We start from the raw sequence: 16,946 nt of genomic DNA on the forward strand, positions 1-16,946 counted from the left end.
TTGCATTGGGAATGATATAAAATATATTTTCGAAATAACTATGTGTCACCAATCTGATTTATTCTCAGCAATACCTTGTAATTAACAGTCGTCCTAGAGCAGCAAAGAGATGTCAGAGAATTGCCCGGCCCTCAAGATTCCGGAAGTTGCCAAAATGTAAACATATACTTGAAAAATAAAAAGATATCCAAACCCTTGCCTACTCCCTAAAACACGTGCTCCCTGGCTGACCTGCAGCACGTTGTGCGCGGAAATGATTAGGTTATAGGTGAGGGGGACCACCTGTTCGCTATTATTGAGGACCCCAGTTCAAAACAATAGTATTTTTTTTTTTTTATAACCTTTTAACGTTGCAAAACCACACAATTGAACCATCACTTTAACCCATTAAGACCTTGTTTTGTTGCCTATGATGTTTTTTAGCAGCCAGGAGCAGTGAAAATAGCTAAATACTAGATATATAATATAGACAAAGATTAAATTGTGTTAGAAGAAACCATTGGCGACCAGCATATAATCAAAGGCATAAGGAACCATTGGCGACCAGCATATGAGCGCATTCAGGCATGCGTCCAGCCTGGCTTCCATCCCAATACTCTTTCAGGACCACTCTTTTACTATACCCGCTGTTTCTTCCCTGAGCGTCACCGAGAGAAAGAAAGGAGAAAGAGAGAGAGAGGGGGAGAGAGGCTGACAAACTGACTACAGCTACCTGCTGGAAGGGAACGCACTGACGGGGAGGAGGATCGGATATTGAAACACGCACTCTCAACCGAGCAACAAGACAATACAAACAGCTACAACAAAACCCGCAATTAGAGAAGAGTTGTGTGTGTTTTCCAGACGGCAAAGAGGACTAATAATCATCATTACCATTGACCCAACGCCATCAGAAAACCCAGGAGTGAATATATAGCCATGTATTTGAATAGAGAAGAGAACAATAGCAAAGGTAAGAATATTTTAAGAATATATCCACTCTTTGCGAGGAGCACTCCGTGCCTGACAGTTTCAAGGTGTGTATTTGGGTACTGGGAGACGAGGGTAATAACCCGCTCTGTTTTACGATACTATTATGATAATCGCTGTTATGTGTTGGGGATAAGTTGAGGGTCATTGTCACGGACATCTGTAGGGCATCTTGTAGGCTACACATAACGATCCAGACTGATGTTAATGTGTGTCATTGTAGGGCTCTAGGTCACTCTTCTCATCATATCAGATATTCATGTCAGCGTTATTTATAAACTAACCTTCCGTTCTGTCTTCAGTGCGATGATTTCCAAATGTAGGCTAGAATAAGCTACTTGTTGTTAGGCATAGATGGTCTGCCTGCCGACGGTTCGTGTCTTTTTGCTATTTTCACACCTATTCACTAGTAAAGGACAACCAAACACAAGGTCACAACAGCATCCACAACGATGACCAAGTGTATCTGTGGAAGAGGCTAGGATATCCTCTCTTCAGACGCCGACATTTGGCGGAAAAGCTACGCGTTATGGATTCGTTCATGAAAGAGAGAGAGGGGGGGGGGGGGGGTGGAAAGAAGGGAGCAATGTCTAGGTGAGGAAGAAGAGGAAGAAGAAGGGAAAGAAATAGGCATTTATTAGGAGTAATCTCTCCCACGTGTTTTGGAGGCGTAATGCGTGATTTGCGGGGTTTTCCAGTGTAATACTCCCTACTAGTGTCCCCCTATCTGGGTCGCGTTCATTCGCTTTGGGGCCGGGAGATAATTACCAGCACCACCTAGACGAGACCTGAAGGTCTGTAGTAGCCTAATAACACCTGCTGCTGCTGCTGCTGGAGGAGGGAGACGGAAGGGGAGAAAGGAGGGGAGGGTGAGGGAAGGAGAGAAAGGAGGAGAGGGTGAGGGAAGGAGAGAAAGGAGGAGAGAGAGAGAAGGGGGAGGGTGAGGGAAGGAGAGAAAGTAGGAGAGAGAGAAAGGATGGGAGGGTGAGGGAAGGAGAGAAAGTAGGAGAGAGAGAAAGGAGGAGGGTGAGGGAAGGAGAGAGAGGAGGAGAGAGAGAAAAGAGGGAAGGGTGAGGGAAGGAGAGAACGGAGGAGAGAGAGAAAGGAGGGGAGGGTGAGGGAAGGAGAGAAAGGAGGAGGGTGAGGGAAGGAGAGAAAGTAGGAGAGAGAGAAAGGAGGAGGGTGAGGGAAGGAGAGAAAGGAGGAGAGAGAGAAAGGAGGGGAGGGTGAGGGAAGGAGAGAAAGTAGGAGAGAGAGAAAGGAGGGGAGGGTGAGGGAAGGAGAGAACGGAGGAGAGAGAGAAAGGAGGGGAGGGTGAGGGAAGGAGAGAAAGTAGGAGAGAGAGAAAGGAGGGGAGGGTGAGGGAAGGAGAGAAGGGAGGAGAGAGAGAAAGGAGGGAAGGGTGAGGGAAGGAGAGAACGTAGGAGAGAGAGAAAGGAGGGGAGGGTGAGGGAAGGAGAGAAAGGAGGAGGGGCTTTTTTTTGTTCATTTCCTTTAGACGTTAGATAATGGTCTGGTGCGCTGTGTGACTGATAAGGCCACGATACAACTACCGGTCTATTTATTATGTGTGTGTGTGTGTGTGTGTTGTAATATCGAGTACAACAACCACTAGTCTACAGACTGAATAAGCTTTTTTGGGAGGTGGAGTAGTAGACAGAAGGAGGTATCACGTCCCAGTATTAGAGTCGGAATATTCCACTACTGCTCAGCTCCGGCTGCACATGCACTGATTCTGGCCTTTTTTCTCTCACGTGAGCATGTGGACTTTGACTGGCAGGTTGTTAGTCTGTAATCCGGTAGCCCGGTACGGCCGCATGCTCTCTGCTCTGGCTTTAAAATTCAACACGCGTCTCAAGGTGGAGGAGAGAGGAGGGGGAGAGAGAGAGAGAGATGGAGAGGGAGGGAGAGAGAGATTGAGAGGAAGAGAGAGATTGAGAGGGAGAGAGAGAGAGTACGGAGAGAGAGAGAGAGAGAGACAGAGAGAGAGATTGAGAGGGAGAGAGAGACAGGGAGAGAGGTAGAGAGAGAGAGAGATTGAGAGGGAGAGAGAGAGATATGGAGAGGGAGAGAGAGTATAGAGGGAGAGAGAGAGATATGGAGAGGGAGAGAGTATGGAGGGAGAGAGAGAGAGACATGGAGAGGGAGAGAGAGAGAAATATGGAGAGAGAAAGAGAGAGAGATGGAGAGGGATAAAGAGAGAGAGAGATGGAGAGGGAGAAGGATAGACAGAGATGGATAGAGAGAGAAAGAGAGAGAGATGGAGTGGGAGAGAGAGAAGGAGAGAGGAAGAAAGTGAGAGAGAGGGAGAGAGATAGAGAGATGAAGAGGGAGAGAGATAGAGAGAGAGGAGGAGAGGGAAAGAGAGTGAGAGTTGAGTGGACCATATCGATGACTAGAAGAGGAGTGGTTGGAGGACAAACGACTTGATCATCTCTCTCTCTATTCAATTCAAAGGGTTTTATTGTCTTTCCAGGAGGGGGGACAAGGCCTGGTGGACCTGGAGAGCAGGGTGACAGAGGTCTGACTCAATGAGGTGCAGAGAGGCTACTGTACCTATTGTCTCTCTCTCTCTCTCTCTCTCTCTCTCTCTCTCTATTCCTCTCTCTCTCTGTCCCTCTCTCTCTCTCTCTCTCTATTCCTCTCTCTCTCTCTGTCCCTCTCCCTCTCTCTGTCCCTCTCTCTCTCTCTCTCTCTCTCTATTCCTCTCTCTCCCTCTGTCCCTCTCTCTCTCTCTATCCCTCTCTCTCTCTCTCTCTCTATCTCTCTCTCTCTCTCTGTCTGTCTCTCTCTCAATTCAATTCAATTCAAGGGGCTTTATTGGCATGGGAAACATGTGTTGCCAAAGCAAGTAAAATAGATCATAAACAAAAGTTAAATAAACAATAAAAAAATGTACAGTAAACATTACATTCACAGAAGTTCCAAAATAATAAAGACATTTCAAATGTCATATTATGTCTATATGCAGTGTTCTAATGATGTACAAATAGTTGAAGTACAAAAGGGAAAATAATTAAACATAAATATGGGTTGTTTTTACAATGGTGTTTGTTCTTCACTGGTTGCCCTTTTCTCGTGGCAACAGGTCACAAATCTTGCTGCTGTGATGGCACACTGTGGTATTTCACCCAGATATGGGAGTTTATCAAAATTGGATTTGTTTTTCAAATTCTTTGTGGATCTGTGTAATCTGAGGGAAATAGGTATCTCTAATATGGTCATACATTGGGCAAGAGGTCTCACTAACTCTCTCTCTCTCTACTGGGGAAATACATGCAGTCTGTTGTGTTGTTGTCCCTGCCTTCTTGCCCTTTGTGCTGTTGTCTTGTGCCAAATAATGGTTGTACCATGTTTTGTGCTGCTACCACGTTGTGTTGCTACCATGTTGTGCTGCTACCATGTTGTGTTGCTACCATGTTGTGCTGCTACCATGTTGTGCTGCTACCATGTTGTGCTGCTGCCATGTTGTGCTGCTGCCATGTTGTGCTGCTACCATGTTGTGCTGCTACCATGTTGTGCTGCAACCATGTTGTGTTGCTACCATGTTGTGTTGCTACCCTGTTGTGTTGCTACCATGTTGTGCTGCTACCATGTTGTGTTGCTACCCTGTTGTGTTGCTACCATGTTGTGTTGCTACCATGTTGTGTTGCTACCCTGTTGTGTTGCTACCATGTTGTGTTGCTACCATGTTGTGTTGCTACCATGTTGTTCTGCTACCATGTTGTGCTGCTACCATGTTGTGCTGCTACCATGTTGTTTGTCACAATCGTCGTAAGAAGCGGACCAAAATGCAGCGTGGTATGTGTTCATGATGATATTTTAATTAAAGAAAGCACTGAACACTGAATACAAAACAATAAACGAATAACGACCGTGAAGCCAATATAAGAACTGTGCTGAACACAAGCAACTAACATAGACAATCACCCACAACCCACAATGACAAAAACAGGCTACCTAAATATGGTTCCCAATCAGAGACAACGACTAACACCTGCCTCTGATTGAGAACCATATCAGGCCCAAACACAGAAACAGACAAACTAGACCCACAACATAGAATGCCCACTCAGATCACACCCTGACCTAACAAAACATTGAAACATACAAAGCAAACTATGGTCAGGGCGTGACATTGTTGTCATGTTGTTTTGCTACCGTGCTGTGTTGTCATGTGTTGCTGCCTTGCTATGTTGTTGTCTTAGGTCTCTCTTTATGTAGTGTTGTCTCTCTTGTCGTGATATGTGTCTTGTCCTATATTTATAAATATTTTATTATATATTATATTTATACATATGTATTTATTTATTTATTATTATTATATATATTTTTTTTATGCCAGGACCCGTCCCCACAGGAGGCCTTTTGCCTGTTGGTCATTGTGAATAAGAATTTGTTCTTAACTTACTTGTTTAGTTAAAAAAAAAGGTTACCTACAATACATCCCGAATAGCAAACCATTCCCTGTATAGCAGTATGGACGCTGGTCAAATGTAGGCAAAAGGGTACCATTTGGGACGCAGGCAATGTCTGCCCGTTTGAAAATTGGCCTCAACTTTCAACTTAACTTCAGCTATAGAAATACTTTTTCCAAGGTTTGGCAGCTGTCCAGGATGGCAGTGCATTGGCAGAAACATTGAATTATATTTTTTAAAGGTTATATAACTGGTGATGAGAAATTATTAGTTTTTCAGGGTTGTGAAGCTGTTTGGATAACACAATTGAATTATCTCTTGGCAAACACCTTCACACAAACGGATCCTGTGTGAGAAAAAACCAAAACATTTATGACAAATATTACTAAACCTTGGAGAAGTGGGAGAATATCAGAAATAAAACCCTGATAAAGCTACGGCTATTCGCCCCCACAGTGACATGCAGTTTGTGTCAGTATTTCAGTCAACAAGGTATCTATTATCATCAGTATTTCAGTCAACAAGGTATCTATTTGTATCAGTATTTCAGTCAACAAGGTATCTATTGGTATCAGTATTTCAGTCAACAAGGTATCTATTGGTATCAGTATTTCAGTCAATGAGGTATCTATTGGTATCAGTATGTCAGTCAACAAGGTATCTATTGGCATCAGTATTTCAGTCAACAAGGTATCTATTGGTATCAGTATTTCAGTCAACAAGGTATCTATTGCTATCAGTATTTCAGTCAACAAGGTATCTATTGGTATCAGTATTTCAGTCAACAAGGTATCTATTGGTATAAGTATGTCAGTCAACAAGGTATCTATTGGTATCAGTATTTCAGTCAACAAGGTATGTATTGGTATCAGCATTTTAATCAACAAGGTATCTATTTTCATCAGTATTTCAGTCAACAAGGTATATATTTTCATCAGTATTTCAGTCAACAAGGTATCTATTGGTGTCATTATTTCAGTCAACAAGGTATCTAGTTCATCAGTTTTTCAACAAGGTATCTATATCCATCAGTATTTCAGTCAACAAGGTATCTATTGGTATCCGTATTTCGGTCAACAAGGTATCTATTGGTATCAGTATTTCAGTCAACATGGTATCTATTGGTATCAGTATTTCAGTCAACAAGGTATCTATTGGTATCAGTTTTACAGTCAACAAGGTATCTATTTCCATCAGTATTTCAGTCAACAAGGTATCTATTGGTATCATTATTTCAGTCAACAAGGTATCTATTGGTATCAGCATTTCAGTCAACAAGGTATCTGTTTTCATCAGTATTTCAGTCAACAAGGTATCTATTTTCATTAGTATTTCAGTCAACAAGGTATCTATTGGTATCAGTATTTCAGTCAACAATGTATCTATTTGTATCAGTATTTCAGTCAACAAGGTATCTATTTTCATCAGTATTTCAGTCAACAAGGTATCTATTTTCATCAGTTTTCAGTCAACAAGGTATCTATTGGTATCAGTATTTCAGTCAACAAGGTATCTATTGGTATCAGCATTTCAGTCAACAAGTTATCTATTTTCATCAGTATTTTAGTCAACAAGATATCTATTTTCATCAGTATTTCAGTCAACAATGTATCTATTGGTATCAGTATTTCAGTCAACAAGGTATCTATTTGTATCAGTATTTCAGTCAACAATGTATCTATTTTCATCAGTATCAGTCAACAAGGTATCTATTGGTATCAGTATTTCAGTCAATAGGGTATCTATTGGTATCAGTTTTACAGTCAACAAGGTATCTATTTTCATCAGTATTTCAGTCAACAAGGTATCTGGTATCATTGGTATCATTATTTCAGTCAACCAAGTATCCATTGGTATCAGTATTTCAGTCAACAAGGGATCTATTGGTATCAGCATTTCAGTCAACAAGGTATCTATTTTAATCAGTATTTCAGTCAACAAGGTATCTATTGGTATCAGTATTTCAGTCAACAAGGTATCTATTGGTATCAGTATTTCAGTCAACAAGGTATCTATTGGTATCAGCATTTCAGTCAACAAGGTATCTATTTTCATCAGTATTTCAGTCAACAAGGTATCTATTTTCATCAGTATTTCAGTCAACAATGTATTTATTGGTATCAGTATTTCAGTCAACAAGGTATCTAGTTCATCAGTATTTCAATCAACAAGGTATCTATTGGTATCAGTATTTCAGTCAACAAGGTATCAATTGGTATCAGTATTTCAGTCAATAGGGTATCTATTGGTATCAGTATTTCAGTCAACAAGGTATCTATTTGTATCAGAATTTCAGTCAACAAGGTATCTATTTTCAACAGTATTTCAGTCAACAAGGTATCTATTGTTACGAGTATTTCAGTCAACAGGGTATCTATTTTCATCAGTATTTCAGTCAACAAGGTATCTATTGGTATCAGTATTTCAGTCAACAAGGTATCTATTTTCATCATTATTTCAGTCAACAAGGTATCTATTGGTATCAGTATTTCAGTCAACAAGGTATATATTGGTATCATTATTTCAGTCAACAAGGTATCTATTGATATCAGTATTTCAGTCAACAAGGTATCTATTTTCATCAGTATTTCAGTCAACAAGGTATATATTGGTATCATTATTTCAGTCAACAAAAATCCCCTGCCCTCTTGGCCCTAACCCTTGCCTGTCCTCTTGGCCCTAACCCTTGCCTGTCCTCTTGGCCCTAACCTTTGCCTGTCCTCTTGGCCCTAACCCTTGCCTGTCCTCTTGGCCCTAACCTTTGCCTGTCCTCTTGGCCCTAACCCTTGCCTGTCAATCAACAAGGTATCTATTTTCACCCGTATTTCAGTAAACAAGGTATCTATTGGTATCAGTATTTCAGTAAACAAGGTATCTGTTGGGATCAGTATTTCAGTCAACACGGTATCTATTGGTATCAGTATTTCAGTCAACAAGGTATCTATTTTCACCAGTATTTCAGTCAACAAGGTATCTATTGATATCAGTATTTCAGTAAACAAGGAATCTATTGGTATCAGTATTTCAGTCAACAGGGTATCTATTGGTGTCAGTATTTCAGTCAACAAGGTATCTATTTTCACCAGTATTTCAGTCAACAAGGCATCTATTAGTATCACTATTTCAGTCAACAAGGTATCTATTGGTATCAGTATTTCAGTCAACAAGGTATCTATTGGTATCAGTATTTCAGTCAACAAGTTATCTATTGTTATCAGTATTTCAGTCAACAAGTTATCTATTGGTATCAATATTTCAGTCAACAAAAATCCTCTGTCCTCTTGGCCCTAACCCTTGCCTGGCCTCTTTGGCCCTAACCCTTGCCTGTCCTCTTGGCCCTAACCTTTGCCTGTCCTCTTGGCCCTAACCTTTGCCTGTCCTCTTGGCCCTAACCCTTGCCTGTCCTCTTGGCCCTAACCCTTGCCTGTCCTCTTGGCCCTAACCCTTGCCTGTCCTCTTGGCCCTAACCCTTGCCTGTCTTCTTGGCCCTAACCCTTGCCTGTCCTCTTGGCCCTAACCCTTGCCTGTCCTCTTGGTCCTAATCATTGCCTGTCCTCTTGGCCCTAACCCTTGCCTGTCGTCTTGGCCCTAACCTTTGCCTGTCCTCTTGGCCCTAACCCTTGCCTGTCCTCTTGGCCCTAACCCTTGCCTGTCCTCTTGGCCCTAACCCTTGCCTGTCCTCTTGGCCCTAACCCTTGCCTGTCCTCTTGGCCCTAACCCTTGCCTGTCCTCTTGGCCCTAACCCTTACCTGTCCTCTTGGCCCTAGCCCTTGCCTGTCCTCTTGGCCCTAACCCTTGCCTGTCCTCTTGGCCCTAATCCTTGCCTTTCCTCTTGGCCCTAACCCTGGCCTGTCCTCTTGGCCCTAACCCTGGCCTCTCCTCTTGGCCCTAACCCTTGCCTGTCCTCTTGGCCCTAGCCCTGGCCTGTCCTCTTGGCCCTAGCCCTGGCCTGTCCTCTTGGCCCTAACCCTTGCCTGTCCTCTTGGCCCTAACCCTTGCCTGTCCTCTTGCATGTTGTCTGGTTAGGCATCAGCAGTGTGGGGATGGATCGTCCTGACTTCCTCCATATTGCTTTGGTCCACCTAACATATCATCAAAACACACCTTCATATTCTATAGCTACAGTCCATACCTGTTGACTCCTTCATTCTCTAGCTACAGTCCATACCTGTTGACTCCTTCATTCTCTAGCTACAGTCCATACCTGTTGACTCCCTCATTCTCTAGCTACAGTCCATACCTGTTGACTCCTTCATTCTCTAGCTACAGTCCATACCTGTTGACTCCTTCATTCTCTAGCTACAGTCCATACCTGTTGACTCCCTCATTCTCTAGCTACAGTCCATACCTGTTGACACCTTCATTCTCTAGCTACAGTCCATACCTGTTGACTCCTTCATTCTCTAGCTACAGTCCATACCTGTTGACTCCCTCATTCTCTAGCTACAGTCCATACCTGTTGACTCCTTCATTCTCTAGCTACAGTCCATACCTGTTGACTCCTTCATTCTCTAGCTACAGTCCATACCTGTTGACTCCCTCATTCTCTAGCTACAGTCCATACCTGTTGACTCCTTCATTCTATAGCTACAGTCCATACCTGTTGACTCCTTCATTCTATAGCTACAGTCCATACCTGTTGACTCCTTCATTCCAGGGCCCTGGTCAAAAGGAGTGCACTAGGGAATAGGGTGCCATTTGAGATATAACCTTGGTCAAAAGTAGTGCACTAGATAATAGGGTGCCATTTGAGATATAACCTTGGTCAAAAGTAGTGCACTAGATAATAGGGTGCCATTTGAGATATAACCTTGGTCAAAAGTAGTGCACTAGATAATAGGGTGCCATTTGAGATATAACCTTGGTCAAAAGTAGTGCACTAGATAATAGGGTGCCATTTGAGATATAACCTTGGTCAAAAGTAGTTCACTAGGGAATAGAGTGACACAGCCCACAGTGATCCCTACTGACCAAAGCAGAGAGCACAAGCACAGGGTGAAAAAACGTCTTTATGGATTTCAAACCAAACATTTAATATTTCACAGTAATGGCATTTGTCTCCCTTTTTTCCCACGCAGAGTTATGATGATTCTTGGTATAAACCGATACATCCCTGAACCTGCTGAAGGAATGAAAAGTATCCGGGTTGGGAAGGCTGTTTAGGATCTGTGATATGGTGTGAAGAGTAGCGTCGGCCAGAGAATGGGAGGGTTCATCACCTCTCTGTTATGGTTGCCCTGCCGGGGGAAATTGATGATGTCCTGCTCTTCATGGTTAATTCACTCATTTAGAATTGGAAATTATTTGTGGGATTGTTGCTGCTGTTGCTGCTGAGGCGTGGGTCTAATGTCCATGTCTGGTTGGAAGATGAATTGAGAGAGGAGGAGTGCGAAAGATGGCAAAGCTATGAATATGAGCTTTTTATTCAATCAGTGTACATGTCTGTGGATACAGAGCTTCTATCTGGGAGATTACTATGGATGTCTAAAGATGTCTTACTAATGCCCTGGGACCTAATAACGACTTATAGAAAAAGCCTTTACATACTGTATCAGCTTCTCTGGTCCAGAGCCATATATTTAGAGAGTTGGGCCGTAGATCACTCCAGAGCCATATATTTAGAGAGTTGGGCCATTGGTCACTCCAGAGCCATATATTTAGAGAGTTAGGCTATAGGTCACTCCAGACCGTATATTTAGAGAATTAGGCTATAGGTCACTCCAGACCGTATATTTAGAGAGTTGGGCCATTGGTCACTCCAGACCGTATATTTAGAGAGTTAGGCTATAGGTCACTCCAGACCATATATTTAGAGAGTTAGGCTATAGGTCACTCCAGACCGTATATTTAGAGAGTTGGGCCATAGGTCACTCCAGACCATATATTTAGAGAGTTAGGCTATGGGTCACTCGAGAGCCATATATTTAGAGAGTTAGGCAAACTTTTAGAATAATGCAGAAATCTCATTGTCCAAACTCTCCAAACGGTAATGCCATCTTGCAACCTTGGGACGTCCAAACCCGAAACCTTTTGCATTTAACTTCAATAGTGTGATGTCAGATTTGGGACGTCCCACAGATCCCGTTTAGACTTTAACGCTCTTTAAATACATTACCAAATATATATATTTTTTTGTAACTAAACCAAGATAGACCACAGCCTGTTGTTTCCAATGGGAACAAACGAGTCGTAGTGGGCAGAACAAGCAAGGAGGTGGGCAGAGCCAATCACGAACTAGCAATGTCCAATTAGCCCGTTCTAGCGTCATCTGCATATTTCCGTTAGGGAACAGCTACTCTGTGAGGTGCGCTTGTGCAATAATTCAATTCGCCTTCGCACTCCTTCTAAAACAACGTGATTTATTACAACTTTGGCAAATTGTAAAGTCTACAAAAACTTAGTCCACTCTGCTCTTAACAGGTTCTAGTTTTGGGAACAGAAAAATGCATTGAGATCAAATGTTTCAATGATGAGACGATGTGCAGAACGGTGAGTCAACATCCATCTTGTAACGGCTTTCTTCGGGTGAAGGAGAGTCGGACCAAAATGCGGCGTGTAGATTGCGATCCATGTTTATTAAACTGAAGCAAACACGAATCTAAATACAAACACTGCAAAACAATAAACGTAACGAAAACCGAAACAGCCTAATACTCGTGCACATAAACACGGACATCAGGACACTAAGGACAATCACCCACGAAACACTCAAAGAATATGGCTGCCTAAATATGGTTCCCAATCAGAGACAACGATAAACACCTGCCTCTGATTGAGAACCACTCCAGACAGCCATAGACTTAACTAGAACACCCCACTAAGCTACAATCCCAATACCAACACACCACATACAAAAACCCATGCCACACCCTGGCCTGACCAACTAAATGAAGATAAACACAAAATACTTCGACCAGGGCGTGACACATCTCCTTCCGTCTCCTCCCACTTCCGTCCACTGGGCTTCCTCTCATTACCATATTTGGTAGTGAGGGGAAACGCCAAGCCGGATGCTTCACATTGCTTCCTCTCATTACCATATTTGGTAGTGAGGGGAAACGCCAAGCCGGATGCTTCACATTGCTTCCTCTTATTACCATATTTGGTAGTGAGGGGAAACACCAAGCCGGATGCTTCACATTGCTTCCTCTCATTACCATATTTGGTAGTGAGGGGAAACGCCAAGCCGGATGCTTCACATTCATACGTCCGATTAAATATCTATCTCATTGTTGTGTCGGTGACATCACTCTGGGTCAGTCTACTTGACGACGACGCTGTAATTTACAGCCCCAGTTTATGTCTCCAGTCCTTAATCAATCAGAGAGACAAACGGTTTAAACACTGTGATTTATTATTAAACTGTGGGGAGAGTCTCAGGATTTATCTCAAATGGCACCCTATTCCCCGATGTAGTGCACTACTTTAGACCAGAGCCCTGTGGGCCTTTGTCAAAAGTAGTGCACAATGGAAAAGAGTGGATTTAGGGACCTAGTCCCTAGTGGAAGGATACAGAGAGAGAGAAAGAGAGAGAGAAAGGGCAATAAATACAGTCCCTAAGTGGAAGGATACAGAGAGAGAAAGAGAGAGAGAAAGGACAATAAATACAGTCCCTAGTGGAAGGATACATAACTGGGGATTTGTGAGCAGACTAATCACATATTGAAATGGAAGATAACTGTGTAGAAAGAACGAGAGGAGTTTTTACTTCATACAGAGAAATATAACGTTACTAAAACAAGACTATGTAGGATAATTAATCCAGAGTGACTCACAGTCCAGTTACAGTTTAATGATTTACAGTACAGTGATTTACAGTACAGTGATTTACAGCACAGTGATTTACAGTAGTGTGATTCACAGCTCAGTGATTTACAGTAGTGTGATTCACAGCTCAGTGATTTACAGTACAGTGATTTACAGTACAGTGATTTACAGTACAGTGATTTACAGTACAGTGATTTACAGTTCAGTGATTTACAGTTCAGTGATTTACAGTACAGTGATTTACAGCACAGTGATTTACAGTTCAGTGATTTACAATACAGTGATTTACAGTACAGTGATTTACAGCACAGTGATTTACAGTTCAGTGATTTACAGCACAGTGATTTACAGTTCAGTGATTTACAGCACAGTGATTTACAGCACAGTGATTTTTACAGTACAGTGATTTACAATACAGTGATTTACAGTTCAGTGATTTACAGCACAGTGATTTACAGTTCAGTGATTTACAGTACAGTGATTAACAGTACAGTGATTTACAGTTCAGTGATTTACAGTACACTAATTGCGTATTGAACTAGAACCCCTTTTGGTTACTGGCCCAATGCGTTAACCGTTTGGATACCTGACGCCTTTCCTCTTGGAATGGTACATCGGGGTAAATCCTGAGACTCTCCCCACAGTTTAATAATAATAATAATCCTCTTTGTTGTTTGCCCCTTAATTTTTTTTTTTTATATATTCATGAGAATTATAATTTATGATAAAACTGTCAATTAACTGAGAAATAAAAGGCTACAGGCAAAGCCTGTCGATCTACAAAGACAATATTTATATTTCAAGATTTTATAAATGTCCTTGTCTTCAGTCCAATATAGTGTTTACCTACAGGATGATGATGATCAATCCCATCCGGCTGTGTAGTGAGAGGTCTCTTCACTGTCAATTCCATCAGGCTGTGTAGTGAGAGGTCTCTTCACTGTCAATCCCATCAGGCTGTGTAGTGAGAGGTCTCTTCACTATCAATCCCATCTGGCTGTGTAGTGAGAGGTCTCTTCACTGTCAATTCCATCAGGCTGTGTAGTGAGAGGTCTCTTCACTGTCAATCCCATCAGGCTGTGTAGTGAGAGGTCTCTTCACTGTCAATCCCATCTGGCTGTGTAGTGAGAGGTCTCTTCACTGTCAATCCCATCAGGCTGTGTAGTGAGAGGTCTCTTCACTGTCAATCCCATCAGGCTGTGTAGTGAGAGGTCTCTTCACTGTCAATCCCATCAGGCTGTGTAGTGAGAGGTCTCTTCACTGTCAATCCCATCAGGCTGTGTAGTGAGAGGTCTCTTCACTGTCAATCCCATCAGGCTGTGTAGTGAGAGGTCTCTTCACTGTCAATCCCAACATGCTGTGTAGTGAGAGGTCTCTTCACTATCAATCCCAACATGCTGTGTAGTGAGAGGTCTCTTCACTGTCAATCCCATCAGGCTGTGTAGTGAGAGGTCTCTTCACTGTCAATCCCATCAGGCTGTGTAGTGAGAGGTCTCTTCACTGTCAATCCCAACATGCTGTGTAGTGAGAGGCTTAACCATTCTGCCTGGATGACATCCTCTCAAGCATGGGGTTGATATAGTTATTATATGATGTGCTGCTTCTCTCTGTCTCTCTCTCTCTCTGTGTGTGTGTCTCTCTTCTCTCTCTTTCGCAATAGCTCCCTCTCTCTTTCTCTCTGTCTCTCACTCGCCCTCTCTTTCTCTCTCTCACTCTTTCTCTATCTCTCTCTCTCACCTCTCTTTCTCTATCTCTCTCTCACCTCTCTTTCTCTCCTCTCTTTCTCTCTCTCTCTCTCACCTCTCTTTCTCTCTCTCTCTCTCTCACCTATCATTCTCTCTCTCTCACCTCTCTTTCTCTCTCTCTCTCACCTCTCTTTCTCTCTCTCACCTCTCTTTCTCTCTCTCACCTCTTTTTCTCTCTCTCACCTCTCTCTTCCCTCTCTCTTCCCCCTCTCTTCCCTCTCTCTCTTCCCTCTCTCTCCCCTCCCCTCTCTCTCTCTCTGATTCTTCCCTCCCCTTTCTCTCTCTCTCTCTCTCTCCCTCTCCATCTTTCTTTCTCTCTACTTCCCCCCCTCCTCTCTCTCTCTCTCTTCCCTCCCCTTTCTCTCTCTCTCTCTCTCTCTCTCTCTCTCGCTCTCTCTTGCTCTCTCTTGCTCTCTCGCTTTCTCTCTCCCACTCTCCCACTCTCACTCTCTCTCTCTGCTTCAACTCTTCTCACTGTATCAGCTGACAGAGAGGAGAGATGAGGGGGAGGTATTTATCTCACTTGTCATTGCTCTGACATTTTCTTCTGTCCCTTTCTCTTCCGGGAAGTCGAAGTAGTAGGAGAGGAGAGAGGTACTGTTGAAGTGGAGAGGAGGAGGAGATGAGAGATGTACTGTTGAAGAGGAGAGGAGGAGGAGAGGAGAGAGGTACTGTTGAAGAGGAGAGGAGGAGGAGAGGAGAGAGGTACTGTTGAAGAGGATAGGAGAGGGGTACTGTTGAAGAGGAGAGGAGAGAGGTACTGTTGAAGAGGAGAGGAGAGAGGTACTGTTGAAAGCAGGAAGTAAGGAGGAGAGGAGAAGGCTCTGAATGAGCCTTGGCGCACTAGCCTGTCAAGGTCACACAGAGGAGAGAAGGCCCTGAACGAGCCCTGGACTAGCCTGTCAAGGTCACACAGAGGAAAGCAGGCCGGGCATGTGTGTGTGTGTGTGTATTTTTTTAATACATTTTTTTATCAAGTGAGGACAAATGCTCGCCTGCTTCCCTTGCCTTCAATGCTACGGGCGGCAACAATGTCATACAGTGCCTTGCAAAAGTATTCATCCCCCTTGGCGTGTTTCCTATTTTGTTGCATTACAACCTGTAATTTAAATGGATGTTTATCTGGATTTCATGTAATGGACATACACAAAATAGTACAAATTGGTGAAGTGAAATTTAAAAAATATCTTCTTTCAAAAAAATTTAAAATATTTAAAACGGAAAAGTGGTGTGTACATATGTATTCACCCCCTTTGTTATAAAGCCCCTAAATAAGATCTGGTGCAGCCTAACCTTCAGAAGTCACATAATTAGTTAAATAAAGTCCACCTGTGTGCAACCTAAGTGTCACATGATCTCAGTATATATATACCTGTTCTGAAACGCCCCAGAGTCTGCAACACCACCAAGCAAGTGGCACCATGAAGATCAAGGAGCTCTCCAAACAGGTCAGGGACAAAGTAGTGGAGAAGTACAGATCAGGGTTGGGTTATAAAAAAAAATATCAGAAACTTTGAACATCCCACAGAGCACCATTAAATACATTATTCAAAAATGTAAAAAAACATGTGACAAAGAGACCAAAGATAACCCTGAACACAGCGGAGATTGGAGTATCTGTCCATAGGACCAGTTTAAGCCGTACACTCCACAGAGCTGGGCTTTATGGAAGAGTGGCCAGAAAAAAAGCCATAAGCAAACATGTTTGGTGTTCGCCAAAAAGGCATGTGGGAGACTCCCCAAACATATGGAAGAAGGTACTCTGGTCAGATGAATCAAAAGTTTTGCTTTTTGGCCATCAAGGAAAATGCTATGTCTGGCACCAACCCAACACCTCTCATCACCCCGAGAACATCATCCCCACAGTGAAGCATGGTGGTGGAAGCATCATGCGGTGGGGATGTTTTTCAACGGCAGGGACTTTGAAACTAGTCAGAATTGAAGGAATGATAGATGGCGCTTGTTTCAGTCTTCCAGAGATTTGAGACTGGGACAGAGGTTCACCTTCCAGCAGGACAATGACACTAAGCATACTGCTAAAGCAATA

The 16,946-nt window shown here is 42.9% G+C and overlaps 1 protein-coding gene across 1 annotated transcript in view; it reads left to right on the forward strand.

Annotated features, from left to right (window-relative positions):
* Window positions 1-587: 587 nt before the first annotated feature.
* The window catches only part of LOC118945758 (synaptotagmin-7-like), a 154,335-nt gene continuing 137,976 nt past the window's right edge, over window positions 588-16,946 (forward strand). Inside the window, exon 1 of the mRNA XM_036968532.1 lies at window positions 588-952. Coding sequence (XP_036824427.1) covers window positions 919-952 — 34 coding nt within the window. The 5' untranslated portion in view covers window positions 588-918. The remainder of the gene's footprint in view (window positions 953-16,946) is intronic.

Source organism: Oncorhynchus mykiss, chromosome 30, assembly GCF_013265735.2.
Source record: "Oncorhynchus mykiss isolate Arlee chromosome 30, USDA_OmykA_1.1, whole genome shotgun sequence".
Classification (NCBI taxonomy): Eukaryota; Metazoa; Chordata; class Actinopteri; order Salmoniformes; family Salmonidae; genus Oncorhynchus; species Oncorhynchus mykiss.